The 20,235-nt window shown below is 52.1% G+C and overlaps 1 protein-coding gene across 1 annotated transcript in view; it reads right to left on the bottom strand.

The window, feature by feature from the left end:
• SHISA6 (shisa family member 6) overlaps positions 1-10,865 on the bottom strand; it is a 258,955-nt gene extending 248,090 nt beyond the window's left edge. The window contains exon 1 of the mRNA XM_052658601.1: positions 10,225-10,865. Within this exon, the coding sequence (XP_052514561.1) occupies positions 10,225-10,865 (641 nt within the window). The remainder of the gene's footprint in view (positions 1-10,224) is intronic.
• Between the last annotated feature and the right edge of the window lie 9,370 nt (positions 10,866-20,235).

Here is a 20,235-nt window from a genome sequence, read left to right as displayed (position 1 = left end):
CATATTCTCCTCCTTCTCACTCTGGCACCTACTTCCAGGGTTCAAATCCCTCTTCGCTGGACCAGCAGGATGGAAGGAAGAAGGAAGTGTTGACTGTCTGGGTGGGAAGCCTCCTTCCCAGAAGAGGATATTTGGCTGAGGGAACGGCGACTCTGTCCAGAGGACAGATGTCCTAAGTAATGAGACTTTAATGTCGGAGCTAATGGGAACAGTACACGAGACCAAATGCCAAAAAAGCAAGGAAGAATGAGAGTGTTTGTGAAGCCTGCAGAAAGCTGTGACTCCCCTCCCAAACGCTGAGGAACGGGGCCAAGTGCGTGGCCACCCAGAGCCCGACTGGAACTCAGCTTCCACAGGTCCCGAGGCGGGGACAGCGGCTCCAGGGCAAGAGGGCCCAGGGTTCTCCTGCCCCTCTGACCAGGGTGGGGGCTGCAAACAGTGCCCAGAAACCTCCACACTCCCACACCTGCCTTGATCGGAGGGTTAAGGACCTAAGCTGCAGACCCGGGAACATGAGCTCTGCCAGGGACCACCACCATGGCTGTGACCATGACTGTGACCACCGCCAGCGGTCAAGATGGCTGAAGCTAGAGAGCAAAACCCAGGGCTCTTTCCTTTTCGTGGGCTTTTCAGGACAGAGGGCTTGAGGCCTGGAGAAGCAGAGAAACTCCAGTGAAGATTGAGGAATGAGAACGCAGGGCGCAGAACATCAAGATGAGAAAGAGCAGAAGTAGAGCGGGGAGGCAGGGTGAGCTGGCCGGGATTCTGGGTCTGGCGAGTGCTGTGCTCGATGTTATAAATGGGGCAGAGTGGGGAGCTGTGATAAATGGAGCTGTTTGTGAGCCGTACGTCTTTGTAATTAAAACTGGGAATGGCGCGAGGTCCATCCTCTCGCCCCTCAGATCGCTTCTTTTCTCTCAGGAGCCAGGGCTCCTGCAGAATTGCTCTGGGGGCATCCTTTCAATATTGCAAAGGTTTAAGGGAGAAGTTGTTTTACGGTCTTTTTTTTTCCCCCCCAATTAAAACCAGTGTGTTTTTGTGTGTTTTTACTTTTTACCTTTTCTTGGTATTGTCTTCACAATCCTCCACCAGCATAATCCATTCTCGAAGAGAAGCCCTTTTCACTGCCTCGGGTGCCTTATGCCTGCATGCAATGCAAGTGAGGCCACCAGCCCTGATTCGAGGTACCCTGGTCCTTAGGTCATTCATTCTCCAGTCCCTTACAGAAATGACACATCTCAGGGGACAAGACCCTGATGCTGGGAAAGACTGGGGGAAGAAGAGAAGGCGGTGACAGAGGATAAGATGGTTGGATGGCATCATCCACTCAATGGACATGAGTTTGAGCAAACTCTGAGATAGTGAAGGACAGGGGAGCCTGGCGTGCTGCTATTCATGGGGTTACAAAGAACTGGACACAGCGGAGTGAGTAACAACAACAGGGGACGATTTCTTTGCTTTCTCAAGTAGTCTAAGCATCACTGACTCATTTATGTTCAGGAAGGTGAGAGCCAAGTGACCTGCTGGCCCGCAAAGGAGACAGTGGCCAGCTATGGACTAGCTGTGTGATCTTGGGCAAGTTACTAAGCCTCTCTGAGTTGATTCTGTCATCTGTTAAACAGGCTCAAGACTCAGGGTGGTAGAAGGATGCAGTGAGCTCACACAGGATGCCTGGTACAGAGGGAAGTCCTAGAGGAGGGGTGCTCTTCTGACTATTTCCCCATCCCCTGCAACCCCTGCTTCATCCACATGACCTTGAGTCCTCACCTAACTGAGCTCTCAGGTCCTCAACACCGGCTTTCTGGAGTGACGGGTGATGATGTCGTGCATCAGAAGCTCCAGGGAGACACTTCTGGACGCCTGAGCAGAGGGAGGGGGATGGCCAGCCACAGAGCAAAACTGACCCCTCCCAGAGTGCTCCAGAGTGACCGTGTGGGGCTGGTGGGAGCAGAGGCTTTGCCCCAGCGCCTCAGCACCCACTGGCTCCCGACTGAGAAGAAGGCACCCTGCCCCACCCACAGCAGCGCAGCCCACCACCTCCCCAGCACCAAAGAGGAACAAGACTTGGCCACAACTGCTACACCTGCTGGCTCCTTGTCACCTGCCCTTAAACTCAACCTGCCCCATCCTGGCTCCATTTCTGTGACCAACCCCGTGGAATGAATGTACTTTTGGGGGTCTGGGGAGGCGCAGTTACCACACGAGGATTCTCCCAGCAATGCTCACCGGAAACCCCATTTTTCTGTGCTTGCAAACACTTCTGCTTCATCAGTGGCTGTGTAGCCCAAGCGGTGACCTCATCTGAGTGCCGAACTGCAGAGGTGCTGGCATTTCTGATGGAGGGGAGGGAAGTCAGAGCATGGCAGGCACCCGGCTCTCACTCCCATGCCTGGCCACATGCATCCCAAAGAAATTGGGTCCCTTTACCCTCAGAATCAAACTAGGAAAGTTGGGCTACCTGTCTACTATCTCATGCAGAAATGTGAGACCATTTTTAATCTTTTCTGGGTGGCTATTTGAGCCCTTTGCTGCACATCGAACCCCCTTTTTTCCCCTCTCCCAGCTCCTCTGCTGTCTGCTGAGACACATTGGGAGAACACAAAGCTGTTTTTCTTAAGGGCAGTAATCACCCTTCCATGTAGGGAGGGGCCCTTTCCTAGCAATCATCACGAGCAGAGGACTCAAATGCATTCAGTACTGGGATGCCTCCTCTGGGCACCTGCCTTTGGAGGCAGCTGATGCGGCCCCTGGGTAAGCAGGTCTCCCTCCTTTCTGATCAGTAACCAGCCAAACACCTCTTTTCATTCATCAGCCTCAGCCCCACGACATCGATGCTTATAACCATCTACCCTAGAAGGATAAAAATATGCTAGCATGATGAAAAGTCAAAACAACACACACGGGCTCTGAAAGCACTTCCAAGAGAGGAACCGTGGTGGAAATTTCTAGGGAAGAATCAGCAGGTGGCTTCCCAAGGTGACCACCGAGAAGGATGACACAAAAGGACAGGTACATCCTACTTCTTTCCCAGGAGGACTTGGGCATGTTGCGGGCAAAAACCCCAAACTGCAAGCCACAGAGGTGAATTTCAACAGAATGACGGAGCCCAAGTTTCCAGCTTCATCAGTCATCCTCCTCGAAGCTTCTCTGGTCCCCTCAATTTATATGCACCCCGGCTCTGGGGTGTCTCGGCCCAGAGCTGAGAAAGAGCAAGATAGGCAGCAGTGAAGGTGTTTCCGTAGGTCACAGAGCCGTCCTGGAGGACAGGCCTGAAATCACCCACTCTGGGGGCCAAGGGATGTCTGGGGGCACTCTGAAAGTGAAAGTCAATCAGTCGTGTCTGACTCTGTGCGACCCCATGGGCTACACAGTCCAGGGAATTCTCCAGGCCAGAATACTGGAGTGGGTTGCTATTCCCTTCTCCAGAGGATCTTCCCAACCCAGGGATAGAACCCAGGTCTCCCGCACTGCGGGCAGATTCTTTGCCAGCTGAACCACAGGGGAAGCCCAAGAATACTGGAGTGGATAGCCTATCCCTTCTCCAGCAGATCTTCCCGACCCAGGAATCAACCCTGCACTGCAGGGGGATTCTTTACCAACTAAGCTATCAGGGGCGCTCTGGTCTCTGGAAAAAAACTGAAACGTGCATCTGCCTGATGGGTTCCAGCATCCCCACCCATTGCTGGGAGAGATAGAAGGCACTCACAGCCCGTGTGTTTAATTACAGATTTCTGCCCATAGTTTTATCCACGACCCATTACTCTGGTTCTCAACTCTTGGGCTTGTGCTGTATTTTCCTTCTTCAAATGGTCTGCATTACTCAGCTCTTATTAAAGGATCATAATAATAACTTCAGAGCAGGGTACTGCCCTTTACAAAGGAATTCGGAGAAACTGCCAGGGACCGAGGAAGTGAATGGAAGTCATTTTAGTGGACGGAAAAAGTGAATGAGAAAAGGGCTGGAAAAAAATGTAGGGAAGTAGGAGGAGGGAGAAGGCTGTCACTCACATCTCTAAATATCTGAAAGTTATCTGGTGATGACTAAGACACACGTACATAAAGTAAAATAGAAGAGATTTTCCACTGGGTGAGAAGATAAGGCTTGACCTGGTGGCCCAGGACACCAGCACCATGGCTTCTGTTTCAAGATCACTCATTCCCTCCCTGGGGACCCTTGGCATTGTCATCTGGCCTCCCTGGGCTCCAGCTGCGTGGCTTACAAAATTAGCGAGCTAAGTTAAATGACTAGACAGCAATAAAAACTCTATGGTTCTGTCCATGGATGATAAAATAAAAGAAAGTACTCCTCTGACTTTTCAGAACATTTTGGTTTCATTTCCAGAAATTTAAATATATATATATAGATAGATAGATGAGGTTAGCAATGTGCCCTGAATGGGTGAAAAATAAGCCTGCCCAAGGCCAAGGAACTGAGACCTTCTGAGAGGGCACTGATAAACCTTCCCACCAAGCCCTCGTCCCTGTCTGCAGCATCTGAAAATGAAGATGCTGGCAGTGTGGAATCATAGATGTGACCTGGAGAGAAATAAAAGGTAGGTGTTTCCTAAGATAGAGAAAAGGGGTGGGGGGATCACATTTTTTAATGTATTTCAAACATAAACTTGGGCTCAGTGGTAAAAGAATCCACCTGCCAGTGCAGGAGATACTGAAGACCCGAGTTCCATCCCTGGGTTGGCAAGATCCCCTGGAGAAGGAAATGGCAACCCACTCCAGTATTCTTGTCTGCAGAATTCCACGGACAGAGAAGCCTGGTGGGCTACAGCCCATGGGGTCACGAAGAATTGTTCACGACCGAGAGACTGAGTATGCGCACAAAAATGAACGCAGCCCAGGCCCTCATCGAGTCTATTAAAGTTCCCTGTCCCCATCACCCATCTGAGATGGTCTTTACACCAGGAAGTTCAAACCATAACTCTGTGGCTCCATGGGATATATATTATCAAGGGATGTAAGACAAAGCGCACTTGAATTCATCCTAATTTCAAAAATAAGCTTCTGTGGGACTTTGAGTGGAGGGATGGGGATGGCAGAGAAGGCCAGTGATGATACCCAGGAGCCAGGGCCTGGGAGCTCCTTCCACCACTCAGTGGGGATTCTCACTGATTCTAGGGAAGAAGCCAAACTGAATACCTGTGACCATCCCTTCAGGCCATGGAGAACCAGGCAGAGGAGTTAGGAAGAGGAAGCTTCTTTTTGAGTAGTCTCCTTCTCTCCCAGACCCCAGGGCCTGTCCGTCTGGGATCATCTCTTGGTCAGCTCTTAACCACTGCTTTCTGCACAGTTGATCTGAAATCGACTGCATGCTCACTCTGATCTCCCATTAAAACAGGCTGAAAACAATGCGCTGGGCTCTTTCTCCTCCTGTGTCCTAGCAGCCAGAAACTGTGGGTCAGCTCTTAGGACCACAGCAGAAGCTTTCTCCAAATGAATGTGCTCTGAGGGTGGGCAGGAAAGGGGACAGAAGTGCACGCCTTCCAGGGCTGAGGTGGGGGTGGAGCACCCAGGAAGGCAGCAAACAACATTCCAGGGAGGACTCCCCAAGTGCCAGGATTTTTGCATGGCTGACCCACTCTCTCAAGAAGGAACTCTGCCTAGGGACTTTCCTGGCGGTTCAGTAGCTAAGACTCTGAGCTCCCAATGCAGGGGGCCCAGGCTCGATCCTTGCTCAGGGAACTAGACCCCACATGCTGCAACTAAAGCCCGGCATAGCCAAGACTGGCATGCTGCAGTCCATGGGGTCACAAAGAGTCGGACACGACTGAGCGACTGAACTGAATTGATATATGTATATATATATATATATCTTTTTTTTTTTTAAGAATGAACTCTGTTTAGCCTCATGGGTCAAAGGTAACAGGCTTACATTTTATGATTTGAAATGCTCCTGCCAATAGCCGGTGGGCAGGCTCATCTGTTGACTGAACACGCACGCACGTGGCTGCAGGGGTCAGGAGGAAGACAAGCGCTGGGTATCTGGACAATGCAGTCCACCTCTGGCCCCTGGTCACCTTCCTCCCTTTCCTATTTTTGCTCCTTTCTGTCTTCCTGCTATCCTTCCCCTGACCCCTCCTCCCATAAGCCATGCAAGGCTAAGACCTTCAGTCCAAGGCAAGCTGCATTTTTTTTCCTTTCCCTCAAACTGCTATATTTGAAGTTTAAAAAAATAAAAACAAAATACAAGTTGACTCTCGGTTTAGATCAATTCATTCTAGTGAGCCCACAGTGCTTCAAAAAATGGAGTGTTTGAAGTGATTTGACAATTCATTGCCCAGGAACCTGGGAAGAGAACTCACTAAATCAGTTGGCAGAGTGGTCCCGCTGCCGCAATTACGTGGCCTGTGCGGACAAAACAGGGCTCTTCGGGTTTGTAATTAATTTCGGTAGGAAGAAAAGGTAGGACACAGTGTTCCCTTGATGTTTCTAGAAATAAGCAGAAGAACTCAAGATGTAGGCCCATTTTGATTAGGTTACCTGGGGTCACGAATACGCTTCCTTCTCCCTAATGACATCAGCTCAGGTTTTTTTTCCCATAGCCTTGAGCACTTCTCCACACCCATCTGCACCTTAAATTCCTCCATCCTTCTTCCCTGGGTAGCCAGAGTGAGGACCTCGGGCATCTCTGGCCTCACCCACTGCACCTACAGCATCCTAAAAGCTTCCTGACCCATCTGCTCATTAGCCATTAAAAAAAAAAGCCACACTGTTCCTCCCTCAGAATGATTCTCATCTCCAAGACTCTAATGAATCAACACAGGGTGAGGAGGAGGAAGGAACGGATTGGAATGTGAGCGGGCTGGTTCAGAACTGAATGTCAACAGGGAGCCCTTCTCTGAAGCCGTGTTCTGGGCAGAGCCTCTGCCCCTGGAGGCCTCGACAGGCCCTCACTGAACAGACAGCCCCAGGGAAGCGTCGACAAAGCTGTTCGGGAACACTGAGCTCAGCGGCGGGGACGACCTGTGGTCCGGCAGCTTGAGTCTCAGCCTGGGCAGGTGCAAAGGGAGGGTCAGATGAGGCTGAGATCCTGGTGGGAAGTGGGGTCCCACGTGGGAAAGGCAGGCGCCCGATGTTCAGGGCTCTCCCGAACCAGAGCCTGGCTCCACCTCTGGTCCCCAAGGCCACCTCTCTCCCTGCCCTGGGGTCCAGCTGAGAGTCCATGCTCACATGCTTCGGTGTGAGAGCTGGTGGGTTCCCTGCAGATGTGGGGTGCAAGGGGATGGCTCACACAGACGGCAAGGTCTAATCACTTCTGAAAAAGACTAAATCTGTTCCTCCCTGCAGGGGCTGGAGAGGAGAGAGAGAAGCCCACCCTGAGGGGTGCGCACAGGGCAGGCTGAGGGCCAGTCAGGCTTGGACACCCGAGGAGGCAGATGGCCCATCCTGAAGTACATCCTTCTTTTGACCCTTCTATCGCTCCCACAAACATCCCTCCTGCTCAGCCCGTCTGCTCATCTACCATCTTCACAGAGGCTCACACGCTGGAACAAGTCGAATAACCTTTGCCGTCTCAGAAAGGAAATGCCTTTGCTGTACTATTTCAAGGAGTACGGAACAGAGCCCACGTCCCACCTCCTCCGTGGACCTCCGAGGAGTACACATCCCTTCTCTCTCACTTTCTCCAGGGAGGACTCATTACAGTGTGAATATTTATCTCTTTCTCCCCTGCCCAACAAGACAATCTGCACCCCAAACTCCCTGGGACAGGAAGCAGCGACCTCCAAGCAAAGTGGGAGCGTGGCGGGTACCATGCGGGCACACCCAGGAGTCAGTGGGCAGCTCCCGCTAATGTGCAAACTCACCCTGCCACGCCTGGTGAGGGAGAGGTTGGGGTGGGCTGCGATGTGCCTAAGTGGTCCAGAACTGAAAAATAAGTTTCTCTGATCTGTCCAAGGTCACTCGGGGAGTGTCCTGGATGGCTCGCTCATGCTCCGTCCCCTCCCCCACCCCCTTAAACACAGAAACGGGCTCTGTCCCCTACCTAACAAGCATCAACACGACGGCTTCCCAAGCACTGATCAGGCGAGCCTGCAGCTGCTGGAAGAGGTGCTGTGAACTGAATAAAATCAGGAGGTGAATTTGAGGGAGAAGCAGCCCACATTTACATAATGGTCTGAGGGCTGAAACTCATCACCCTTCCCATGGCTACCTCTCTCCCCCAGGCTCGGAGAGAAATGGCCCCCACGGCATCACACTGAGCCGCACACCCATACACACACTAGTCACCCTAGTTTGGGGTGGGCTGAGGATTCAGCGTGGTGAGGCAACGGGGACATCTCCCTCCAAGGTCACAGCCCACAGGACAGAGGCCAGCACCAGCCTCCTCAGGCCACCTGCATCCTCCCAGAGGATGATGAATGAACTCAGTAAGAGGCAGAGGAAAAGGCAAGGGACAGGTTTCCCCAAGGGGTGCAGACAAGAACGGCCTGGGGACGAGAGAAACCCAAAGAAAGCTTCATGGGAATCAGCCAGCTGGAGACCACAGCCAGCCTGGAAGGGGTGATGAGAGGCCAGAACAGTCAAAGAAAGCAAAGGTGGACAACCCTGGGAACCTGGAGGGAGAAGCAGAGGAGTAAGGACCCCGCACACCTGCTTCAGGAAGGGGAGCCAAGAGAGAGGATTGTTTGCCAGATGAAACCCGAAGGACAGAGTGCCTTGCCCTTATTTTGCTCTCCACCCCCCGGTCCTCTGCTTTTAAGAACCAGGACTGACCACAAACTACTTGTCACAACTCCTCCATCATTTTCCCTCCAGCCACTGACTTACTCCCTGAGAGGCAAGGTGGCGGTGGGATGGAGCAATGGTGCTTCAGCATTAATGAACGATGACGATAAACCCACCTCCTTTTGGAAGCTCAGTTCCAACACTCAAGTTTGTCAATATTAAAGTATTCATACTTTGTGGATTTTGACTCAAAATCAGCCACAGAGCATCATCTTTTCTCAACTCCCTCAGTATCCAGGGGAAAAAAAAAAAAAAAGAGATGCCCAGAAATTTCTATCTGCCTTTCTCTCTCTTCATCAAGGTACAGGTGATTAATGTCCTCAGCAGTGAGGGAAGAAGGTTTTCAGGCTAAAAGGATAACAAGCCGAGTGCAGAGATGAGCTGAAGCTCTAGGACTCTGCGTGGGAGCCTGCAGGCAAACTCAGAAGGAGGGCTGGTCTAGGGGGTGGTCTCCATGAGTAGGGCAGTGGCCACATCATGTGCCAGAAACCGAGGCACGTTCCAAGGCAGGGTTTGTTCCTTGAAAGACTCTGCTGAACCATGTCCAGCCATTCATCAGAGCTGAGCTTGTGTCCCCTGGGTGCATGGTTCCCTGAGTTGTAAAGAGAGCCTGGTTTCCCCATTCCCTCGGCTTGGACCTCCCAAGGGGTGCTCCAGAAGCTAGGGTGGCAGTGTGGGGGGCAGTCACGGTGGAATGCTGGACAACCATATCTTGAGCCCTTGGCATAAGTTTTGGCAGGAGGCAGCCCCCCACTGCCTCCCTGGTGTAAGCAGTGAAAGATGCCCACCGGCTTGAACATAGCAAGCAGCATTCACTCTGAGTTCTGCCCACGGGGCTTAAAAGAACAAGTCCTCCAGTCTCAGCAGGGCAGATAAGCATCCTACTCGGCAGGATGCAATGAAGAGAAACCATCTGCCCTTGGTCAAGACGGAATGCACAGATTTGAATTCCTGCTTACCCAGGAGGCTCCCTTTCCCTATCACCCCCATCTCTCTAAACACCCGGGAACACTCAGTCCACACTCTTTTCAGTAAGGTTCCAACACTGTTCAGCTCCCTATATCCAAGATGACTGCTCTGGCTTGATTCAGAAAACCAAATACAATAAGCGCCTACAGCGAGGTGCCCACCTGCCACGAAACCTGCACCCTGGAACCCCACCCGGGATTATTGGAAGGTGCACAATTCTTACACTCAAACTCGGGGATTCCACCAATGTATATTTGGCCCTGTAAATGCCCCTACCAACCAAAGCGTGCGTTCCCCGTTCTGAAGAAATGGAGCAGAGGGCGCCGAAGGCTCTGATTTATTGCCTGTCAAAGAGGCAGGGGAGGGAAGTTGACTTAAGAGAGTGGAGGCAGCCCGGGGAGGGCAGTGGGTGAGATGCCAAGAGGACAGGGAAGCCTGAGAAGAGGGGTGAGCCGCCGGGGGAGAGGCTGGGGGGAGGGGCGGGGCCCCCCACTCACCCCGGGCGGCCGCGCTCACCTGTGGATGTTCATCTCCCGCGGCGGGCGGTGGGCCTTGTCGTAGGAGACCTTGGCGAAGACGCCGGCCACGATGACGAAGGCGATCACCCCGCAGGTGATGTAGACGGTGAAGTTGGTCTTGTCCTTCTCCGGGTCGTACTTGTTCTCGGGCCCCGGCGACACCACCTTGGTGCTGGGCGTCTGCACCCACACCGGGCTCTGGTAGTTGGTGCACTGGCGCTGATCCAGCTTCTCGTGGCGCTTCTTGCAGCAGAAGCGGTAGTAGCAGGTGCCGCAGCAATACAGGTAGCCGCTCTCGCTGTTGTTGCACTCGAACTCCTTGTCGTACTGGCCGCTCACGTCGTAGTAGCCCCAGCACGTCTCGTAGGTGACGGCCGCGCTGGCCGCCGCCACCGCCGCTGCTGGCTGTCCCCGCCGGCTCCCCGCCTCCGGGCCGCCGGGCGCCCGGACGGTGCCGTTCAGCTCGCGGCCGCCCCGGGCCAGGGCGCCCCCGGGCCGCCGGCCCCCGACGGCCGCGGCGCCGGCGCTCAGGGTCCGGTTGGCGGCACGGCCGCGGGCGCCCCAGGCTCCGGGCAGCAGGTCCAAGGGCTGGAGCGAGAGCAGCGGCAGCAGCAGCAGCAGGAGGCGCCGCAGCGCCATGGCGGGGCCGGGCGGGAGGGCGCGGGCGGCTTCCGTGGCAGGCCGCTTCCCGGGCCGGCCGGGCTCCGAGGGGGGCCGCGCGGGCCGGGCGAGCGGCGCGGGGCAGTCAGCGGCGCCTGGGCGATGGCGCCATCGGGGCGCGGGCGGGCGGCGGGCGGCGGGCGGCGGCGGCGGCAGCGCGCGGTGCGCACGGACCGGCCCAGCGCGGGCGGCCGGGGCTCAGGCTGCGCGCCGGCTCCGCGCTCCCCCCGCGGGCTCGGCGCGCCTCCCGGGCAGCCCCATCCCCCGCCGGCGGCGGCAGCGGCGGCCCCGTGCGCGGCTTGGCTCAGGCGGGACCCGAAGCCCGGCTCCAGGCGGCGGCAGCAGCGGCGGCGGCGTGGCCCCGTCCGGGCGGATCCTGCGGGACAAGACGGAGAGCCGGTCACGGGGTGGGGCGACTGGGAGGCGGGCGGCGAGCGGGGAGGGAGCGCGCAGCCCTCGAGGAGCGAGGCTGGGGCCGGGAGGGGCGCGGAGCCCGCTCCCGAGACGGGGCCCGGCGGCCCCGGGGCGCACCGGCCGCCCGATCCCCGGCCGCCGGCCCCGCGCGCGCGCGCCCCCGCCGGCTCCCAGGGACGGAGCTGGCCGTGGCCGGGGTCGGGCGGCGAGCAGGGGAGCGCGCGGGGCCCGACCTCACTCACTCACCATGCCCGGCTGCGACTGCAGAGGCGGCGGCGCGGCGGCCGGAGCGGGCGGGCTGGCGAGCCGGAGCCGCCGGCTGGCAGCCTGCACTAGTGCCGGAGCGTGTGTGAGAAGAACGAGGGAGACACGCACTCACACACCCGCACACGCGGGAGCGCCGCGCGGGGAGGGGACGGCCGGGCCGGCAGGGGAGGGGAGGGGAGCGGAGGGGGGCCGCCGCTCGCCGCCGCCCACGTCTGCGCTCCCGGGCGCCCGGGGAGGGGGCGCTCCTCTCCGTGGCTCCGCGATCGCGACGCGAGCTCCTCTCCGAAGCTCCGCATCACCAGAGGCCAGGACGCCGGTTCATTCCCACGGCGAAGAGGGGCCCCGGAGCCGGGGGTGTGAGGAGGGGGGCGTCCCTTCTGGAGCCCGCCCGCTCCGGCCGGGCCCAGAGCTCGTGGCCGCTTCCACCCCTCCCCGGTCCGGGCGTGCGCGACCCGAGCGGGTGTTGGGGTGTCTGCGAGCCTTTGCCTCTCCCTAGTGGCGACGCTCGTAGCAGAGGGACGCGGTCAGGCCCATTGCTACAGGTTCCTAAACTGAGACCTGAGGTCACGTGGCTCGCCTGAGGTTACCCGGCCGCCGGCGAGGGGGGCTTAGGAGCTCCCCGCCTTGGCACTCTGCTCTCCCACCGGTTCCCCATCCTCCCTCGTGCATACAGGCAGCCCTGGGCAGGCCTCCTTTCCTCTTTCTGGGACTTTCCCCAGAGCATCGGGACAGAGTTAGAAAAAGTCTCTGAGACTCAGCTATGAAATGCCTTCGCTTTAGCTGATGGGGGCTGGGGGTGGGGATAGTGGAGAAGGGGGCATTCCTGCGTTGTTACTAGTTGGGTCTCTAGAAAGCAGGCCTAGGTCTAACTTTCAAAGCCGTGAAGCCACCCAAGGGGGAGTTATAATCATCATCTGACCATGATGTCAGGGTGAGGGGCGGTGGAGGAGGGGGGCAGGAAAGAAAATGAGAACGAAAAGTAACGTCCAACATTCTGCCCGTCCCAGCCTGTGAGCAAGTGCCCAGGTACTTAGGTTGAAGGCAGGGGACAGATCCTCCCTGTGTGGGCAGTAGAGATTGTCCCCAAAGCTGTCCATATAGTCCCAAGTGTGACCCGAATCAAGGACCCCCGTGCAGGAGGGGCAGAGCGGCTCTTCCCCCATCCGGAATGCATCAACAGGTCTGAAACCCCCATCCCCAGACACCAGGGGGAAGTCTGGATCCTGGGATGGGGGGGTTTCACAAACTCCCCTGGCAGCCCCACACTTGCTACTATCTCTCCATCTCCTCCCTTTCCCCCCACACCCTCTGCCACCCACCCCACCCCCAATTCTCTCTACTCAGCCACTGCCTTCTTTTTGATGACTGTTCAAGGAGCGTTTATTTAGTCAGTCCTTACTCTCTACCCAGGTGCTGAGTGCTGAGATAAAAGATGGACAAGACAGTCTGTTTCCTCAAGGAGGAGGAGCTGGTAGATTGGGCAGGCAGATAACAGTTTGAGGACCTTATCCCTGGTTATGTCCCATGACAAAGGGGGCACAGGGTGCTCCAGGAGGCAACCAGGAGAGGAAAGGGGGGTCAAAGGCAGCCTTTTCCATGAGGTAAGGAGCAAAGTCTCCAAGAAGGACTGAAAGTTAACACAGCCAACAAGAGTGAAAGGGCACTCCCTGTGAGAGGGACCATCGCTCGCAAAACCCAGCAGACAGGAAAGAATGAGGGTATGAGAGCCTGGGAGACAGCAGCTGAGCATAAACTTGGAGGGAGTCTTCCAAATAAAGCTGGCAGAAGGGGATTGTATTCCCTGCCAAAGAACTTGAATTTATCCTCCAGTCGATGGGGGACTATTGGTGGGTTTTATTCAAAGCGAAGACGGTCAGATTTCTGTGTTCCCTGGATCTCTAAGTCTGCTGGAGTAAGGATCACTCGATTCGTACTCTTCTGAGAAGAGAGATGTGAAAACCTTTCTGATAATCCAGGTAAAATACGATGAAGGGGTGAAGTAGGTTTCTGGTAGTTGGTGGTCAGAGGGCAGGTTCAGGACAGCATTTAGCAATGGCCATGTTGATATGCCCTAAGGGCCATGTAAAAAGCCCTAAGTGTTGCAATTCAGCACAAGAATTAAGCTCAAGAGAGCAGATAAGAGAAGTATATACATTTGAGAATCGTAACATATGCTTGTGCATTTGGGAATCATAAAAACGTATTCTTTACTTTCAGATTATGTGCGATTTTAAAGTCAATCACTTCCTTTTCTCTTCCCTGAGCTTTCACCTGTCTGTTATTATCCCAAAATTGCCTCTTCCGTATCTGGGAGCTTCCTAGCAATGGATGGAAATATGCCTTCCTCATGTGGGACTCTAGCAAGATTTGATTAGTGGCACTTAGTAAGGAAAATTGCTTTGTCTTTTCAGACCACCCTCACAAATATGTTCTGAATCCCTACACTTGTAGACGGTAGGTAACATCAACAATCTCACAGAAAATAGTAGATCTCAGAATTGAACAGGATGTTAGGGATTATCTGTTCCAACTCTTGGGCCTCCCAGATGGCTCAGTGGTAAAAAATCCACCTGCCAATGCAGGCAACACGGGTTTGATCCCTGGGTCAGGAAGATCCCCTGGAGAAGCAAATGGCAACTCACTCCAGTATCCTTGCCTGGGAAATCACATGGACAGAGGAGCCTGGCAGGCTATAGTCAGTGGGGATGCAAAAGAGTTGGACATGACTTGGTGACAACAACAGCAACAATTCCAACTCTTACTGCATGCAGTACACTTTACATCTTACTGACACTTTGCCCTTTGCAGGTGACCAGGCTGGTGGTCCACCAACACTCATTACCTTCTTTCTCCTTCTAATTTCAACACCTGAGTCGTTGATAGTATGGAAACATCTTTCCTTTGTGGATGTATGTGACTTACTAAAAAGTGCCTGAGAAGCATCATCTTCTTTGACACCTGTACCAACTTCAGACCTCTCATAGGCTCAGGAAACAGTGACCCAATCCCTGGCTCTAGAAGGTGGATCCCAGTTGGGCTGCTGCTGCTGCTAAGTCACTTCAGTCGTGTCCAACTCTGTGCAACCCCAGAGACGGCAGCCCACCAGGCTCCCCCGTCCCTGGGATTCTCCAGGCAAGAACACTGGAGTGGGTTGCCATTTCCTTCTCCAATGCATGAAAGTGAAAAGTGAAAGTGAAGTCGCTCACTCGTGTCTGACTGTTAGCGACTCCATGGACTGCAGCCCACAGGGCTCCTCCATCCATGGGATTTTCCGCTGAGCCAACCATAATAATCCCATTCCTGTTACCAGATTGGTTAAGAATGGACATGTGATCCAGTTCTGGCCAATGTGAAGTGTGGGAACTGTTGGCAGATTCTGGGGACATTTTTCTTGCTCTTCTTTTTGAAGTGTTTCCATGGATGTTATGAACTTATGGGGGCAAGAGAGTGGACCAAGGAGGGACAGAAACCGGTTATTTAGTTGAAATTGCTGTTCAGTTTGGTAGTCATTAGTGCTACTTATGAAATATCTCTGCTCTTCCAGGCAGATGGTAAGAATTGCAATTCCTGGCCCTTTAGTGAGTAGGAGGGAGAGTGACTTAATATACCACTGGTCAAAAATCACGATCATGGAGGGGTGGGATGGGGAGGGAGATGGGAGGGAGGTTCAAAAGGGAGGGGATATATGTATACCTATGGCTGATTCATGTTGAGATTTGACAGAAAACAGCAAAATTCTGTAAAACAATTATCCTTCAATAAAAAGTAAATAAATTTTTAAAAAAATCATGAGCAAAGATGGTGGATGTTCGTTCTGAACCAGAGCATCTGGTTACTGCTTTAAGATACCATAGAGCTCTCGTTTTCTCCTGAAGTGGTGATCAGCAGTGCTCCAGGTGGGAGTGGCTTTGTTGTCCGGAAGTGATGTCAGTGAGGAGAGCCACACAGTTAATAAGAATAGTGCCCCACCGTGGATGTGCAGCTTGAGTGAAAATACACGTTTTTTCCTTAAAACCACTGGAATTGGGTCTGTCATTGCAGTGTATCCTAACACATCCTGACTGATACACTGAAGCTCACAGAAGGGACGTCATGGAGCCATTCAGGGAGTTTTGCCCAGGGCTCTCACAATGCCAGTCTTCCAATAACATGAGATAATTAAGCTTCCTGTGTCAAAGCCTCTTTGAATCCAGAGTTCTTACTACAAGCAGGCAAAGGCAATCCTAATGGATATATCATGTATTTTCTGTCTCCATTCTGGCTTAGGGTTTCCACCTAGCTGTTCCAGACAAACGACGGCCACTTCTCTTCACAAGACATGGCATCTGTTTGTCCTCCCTTTGAGGCTAGGCCAGCCTTGTGACTTGTCTTGACTGACAGCCATGTGGCGGAAGTGATGCTCAGCCAGTCTGAGTTTAGCCATTATGAGGCCTGACAACGTCTTCCTTTATATTCTTGAGACTGAGCCTCTATATGAGAAGCACAGGCTGCTTGTTATGTTCAATGATGAGGAGTGAGGCCATCACATAGAGAGAGACCCTGGGGAGACGAGATGCTTGATACCTTTGGCATCTGATTTGCAACTGAGCTCCCAGTGGAGTGAAGAAAGGACTGGACCCAAGTAAGGCCAGAAGAAGAATCATCCATCTCAGCCCCAGACAACGCACGGAATCATAAGAAGTGACAGATTCGTGTTGTTGTAGGTGTCTGAAGCCACTAAGTGTTGTGATGGTTTATTACAACACAACAAACAGCTAAGGCAACCCACATATCACAGCATAGACACTGAACAGGAATGTATGAGCTGCAACTTTTGGCCACTAGATGTCTGAAGCTATTTTTCATGAGCTGCTGTGTGAGTTTACTGGGGATGCCTTCACAAAAGACCACGAACTGGGTGGCCGGCAGAACAGAAAATGATGAGTTCACAGTCCTGGAAGCTGGAAGTCTGAAATTAAGGTATGGGCAGGGTTGGTTCCTTCTAAGAGCTGTGAGGGAAGGCTCTTTTCTAGGTTGTAGATGGCTGTCCTGTACCCATGATGTTCTTGTATGCATGTGGGTCTCTGAGTTCCCCTCTTTTTATGAGGACATCAATCATTTTGGATTAGAGCCCACTCCAATTACTTCATTTTAACTTTATTACCTCTGTAAAGATCCTGTCTCCAAATAAGGTCACATTCTGAAGCCCTGCAGGTGGGGACTTCAACTTATGAATTTGGGGGTGGGGGAGGGGAGGCACCATTCAGCCCACACAGATAATGAATGGAAGGGTGATGTGCGCTGTACAACACAAGATGAAAATGTGTGTGCAAATGAAAAAGGAAAGAAGAGAGGACAGTCAGGTTTGCCATCTTTCATTAGAGAGATGTTAAAGAATTGCAGTTCAGGCCGTGTTGGAGATGAGTACTCTTTTTCACACCCTCTTCAAGACTGCAAGCAATTGCTCTAGTGAAAGAAGAGAGATTCCAAATAGGAAGCATGGGAAAGGGTGCTCTGTCTTCCCTTGGTGGTCCCCACGTAAAGGTGGAGTTAGGGAAGTTTGCATCCTGCATAGTTAAAACTCTGGAATTGTAGCAATTCAGAATTTGCAAGAACTCAGAGCCTCTAGACACTTTTTTCAAAGCAGACTTCTAGTTGCCCAGACAAGTGAGGGCAAAAACTATTATCCCCATGGCTAGCTTGGCTCAGGATTAACTCACATCTGCATTCATTTATTCAATCTTTATTACTTATTGTCCCAATCTGCCTGCCAATGCAGGAGACACGAGAGAGGCAGGTTTGATCCCTGGGTCGGAAAGATCCCCTGGAGGAGGAAATGGCAACCCACTGCAGTATTTTTGCCTGGAAAATCCCATGGACAGAGGAGTTTGGCAGGCTACCGTCCCTGGAGTCCCAGCAGAGCTAGACCCTTAGTGACTAAACAACAACAAAGAAATGTTTCTTCCTTAGTTAAGTGTCCAGCAACTCGCTAGGACACAGACTCTTTTAGTTAGGTCGTGAGCTGCACAGCCAGGAGGGTGCCTTAGCAGGTTCAGAGCAACGTCGGAGATGCTCTGGAAACACAATTGAAGAGTCTAATGTATGAGCTGCTTGTGAACTCAATGTCTTAACACTGCTTGAGAAGAGGCTTTCCTTAAGGGGCTGCTTTCCCACTGTGATTATGTAGGGCTATCCAATGTGGTTTTCTCCACATTTGTTGCAAAATTATTAGCAAAGATAGGTGAGTATGCATACACTTTTCCACTTTTAAGTCCCAAATGTAGAACCCTACAGTCAGAATCAGTCTGGCTATTGTGACTCTTAAGAATAAGATCAGATTACAGCACTAAATGATTGAGAGTAGTTTGAGATCTCCCCCTTTTCATGTATACAAAGCCATTCTGTATTGTTTGAGTCACAAAGCAACTCATTTTAGTCGAGTATTTCCTTGGTAAACATATACTGAGCCATTTTCAAAGGACGCATGTAGCTGGATCTATGGAATGTGATTTCTCTGCATAGCATTGCATCCAGTCACTCCTTATGGTAGTGACTGGCTACGACAGTGATCACAGGCTACGACAGTGATCTCTGAGATGACACCCTCCCTCTGTGCCCATGGCAGACATCACTAATCAATTATGGAACCCTTTCCTGCTGAGACCAGGCATAGCCTCAGAAAGCCCTTCCACATACAAAGCTCCAAAAAGCCAGCAGGGATTAACTATAGTTGGAATTAGTACAAGAAATAAATCCTATTTGCCTAACAGCTCAGTGAGAGGTGACAGTCTGGGTGGCTCGCATAGTTCTGTTACTTTCTGTAGACATGGATTTAGAATTCTGTTCCAATTATACAGTTTTATGGCCCCAAACTGAAACATTTATGAAAGGAAGAGAGTGAGAATTGCAAGGGACACCGACGTCATTGGTCATTATGTGCTTTCTAGTGAAAGACGTCACTGATTTACAGCTCGGAGAAACACACGCTGGGTTAGCACTTCCTGCGAAGAGTGATAATGAAGAGTTTGCCAAGCGAATGCCAAAGGTAATCATGTTACAGCCTCTCTCAGATACTCATGTGTAGATTCTGTGCATCGCTGTTCCGTTTTTCTCTTTGGTTGCAATTTATTGATGTTTTATTCAAAACCACCATGAATTAACCTACAAAAGTATATTTCCCTATAAAACTAGGAGGCCTGTTACGAGCGCATTAAACATAGATGTGATATTTTCCTGGCATAGGCTTCTCATCAACCTGTGTTTTATGTCAGTACAAACTGTTTTTCATGCTTCTGTGTCCTACCTTCAGATCACATCTTTTGTGTCTGTTGTCACGTGGGTCATCTTGAATTCTGTTTCTGACTCCTGGGAAGTTAAACCTGCCATAGACAGGGATATTTTCAGTAGAATAAGTACATGTGATTAAAAAAAAAATACCCACTAAAAATGGTTGGTGTGGCTTTTTCTTTTAAAGGGAAAAAATTTTTGAATTAACTAATTGGATCTAACCCACTGATCTAATCCAACTGACTAGGCACAAATTGGTCATTAATACAGCCAAATGAATAAACAGCAATTCTTGATTCTGTGTCAGGATGTAGACAGTATCTGGATGGACCATCTGTTGGGTGAGTGCCAAACTAAGGGTGACTCACCAAATCGACAGGTGCCATCATTTAAATAACTGGGGTAACTGGGCTGAAAGGACCAATTTTGTTATTGTTAACTCCTGTCAATTTTCAAAATTACTGACTTGATCCTGGAGTGACTTCTGTGGACAGAGGTCCATTCTAACACCCTCTGTCTCGATCAAGACATTGAATAGAGTGTGGAGGTGGGTCCTGCGGGAGTCAGGGAGCAACTGAAGGAGGGAGGGCTGGCCTGAGACATTTGGCAAGGGAATTTCTGGGGACAGTTGGCCAGCGAGCCTGATAACTATTTTTTGACCTTTGCTTGAGGGTCTGGTTTTCTAATTATTTTTCAAGTCCTGGCTCAGCACCTGATGGTGCTTGTTCATTTTATCCTCACTTCCCAGCTCCCAGCTCCATCTCCTAGAAGCCCAAGATTAGGGAATGGAGTTGAATTCCCTCCAAAGCCTTGTATAGGAGAAAGTCACCTTGAAGAACAAGGTCTTGATAGTATTGGTATGGTGACAGAGGCAGCTCCCGGGTTGTAGACAGCACAGATCAAACAGAGAAACTGGGACCAGGGTAATCCCAAGACACTCAACACTGGAGTTGTGCTCAGGCTTTCTAGAATAAGCACAAACTCTGAAATTGCATGTGAAGAGTGAAGTAGAGAGTTCGTTTAGCACCAGGCAGTTGCACCAGAGGGCTTCCCAGGTGTCTTAGTGGTAAAGCATCTGCCTGCCAATGCAAGAGATCTAGGAGACACAGGTTTGATCCCTGGGTCAGGAAGGTCCCCTGAAGAAGCAAATGGCAACCCACTCCAGTATTCTTGCCTGGACAAGAATCGCATGGACAGAGGAGCCTGGTAGGCTACAGTCTGTGGAGTTGTAAAAGAGTCAGACATGGCTGAGTGACTGAACAACAACAATGTCCTCCGTTACTTCCAGCAGAGCTCTACTCACAGCAGTGGATTTCACAAGCATGCACAACATGCTTATTGCACAATGTTCATGTTTAAAAATGCATAATTGACCATTATTTTTTTATTCCATTTCATGTTA

This window comes from Budorcas taxicolor, chromosome 19, assembly GCF_023091745.1.
Source record: "Budorcas taxicolor isolate Tak-1 chromosome 19, Takin1.1, whole genome shotgun sequence".
Lineage (NCBI taxonomy): Eukaryota > Metazoa > Chordata > Mammalia > Artiodactyla > Bovidae > Budorcas > Budorcas taxicolor.
The sequence above is the reverse complement of the archived record's forward strand: the minus strand, read 5'-3'. Positions and strand labels throughout refer to the sequence as shown.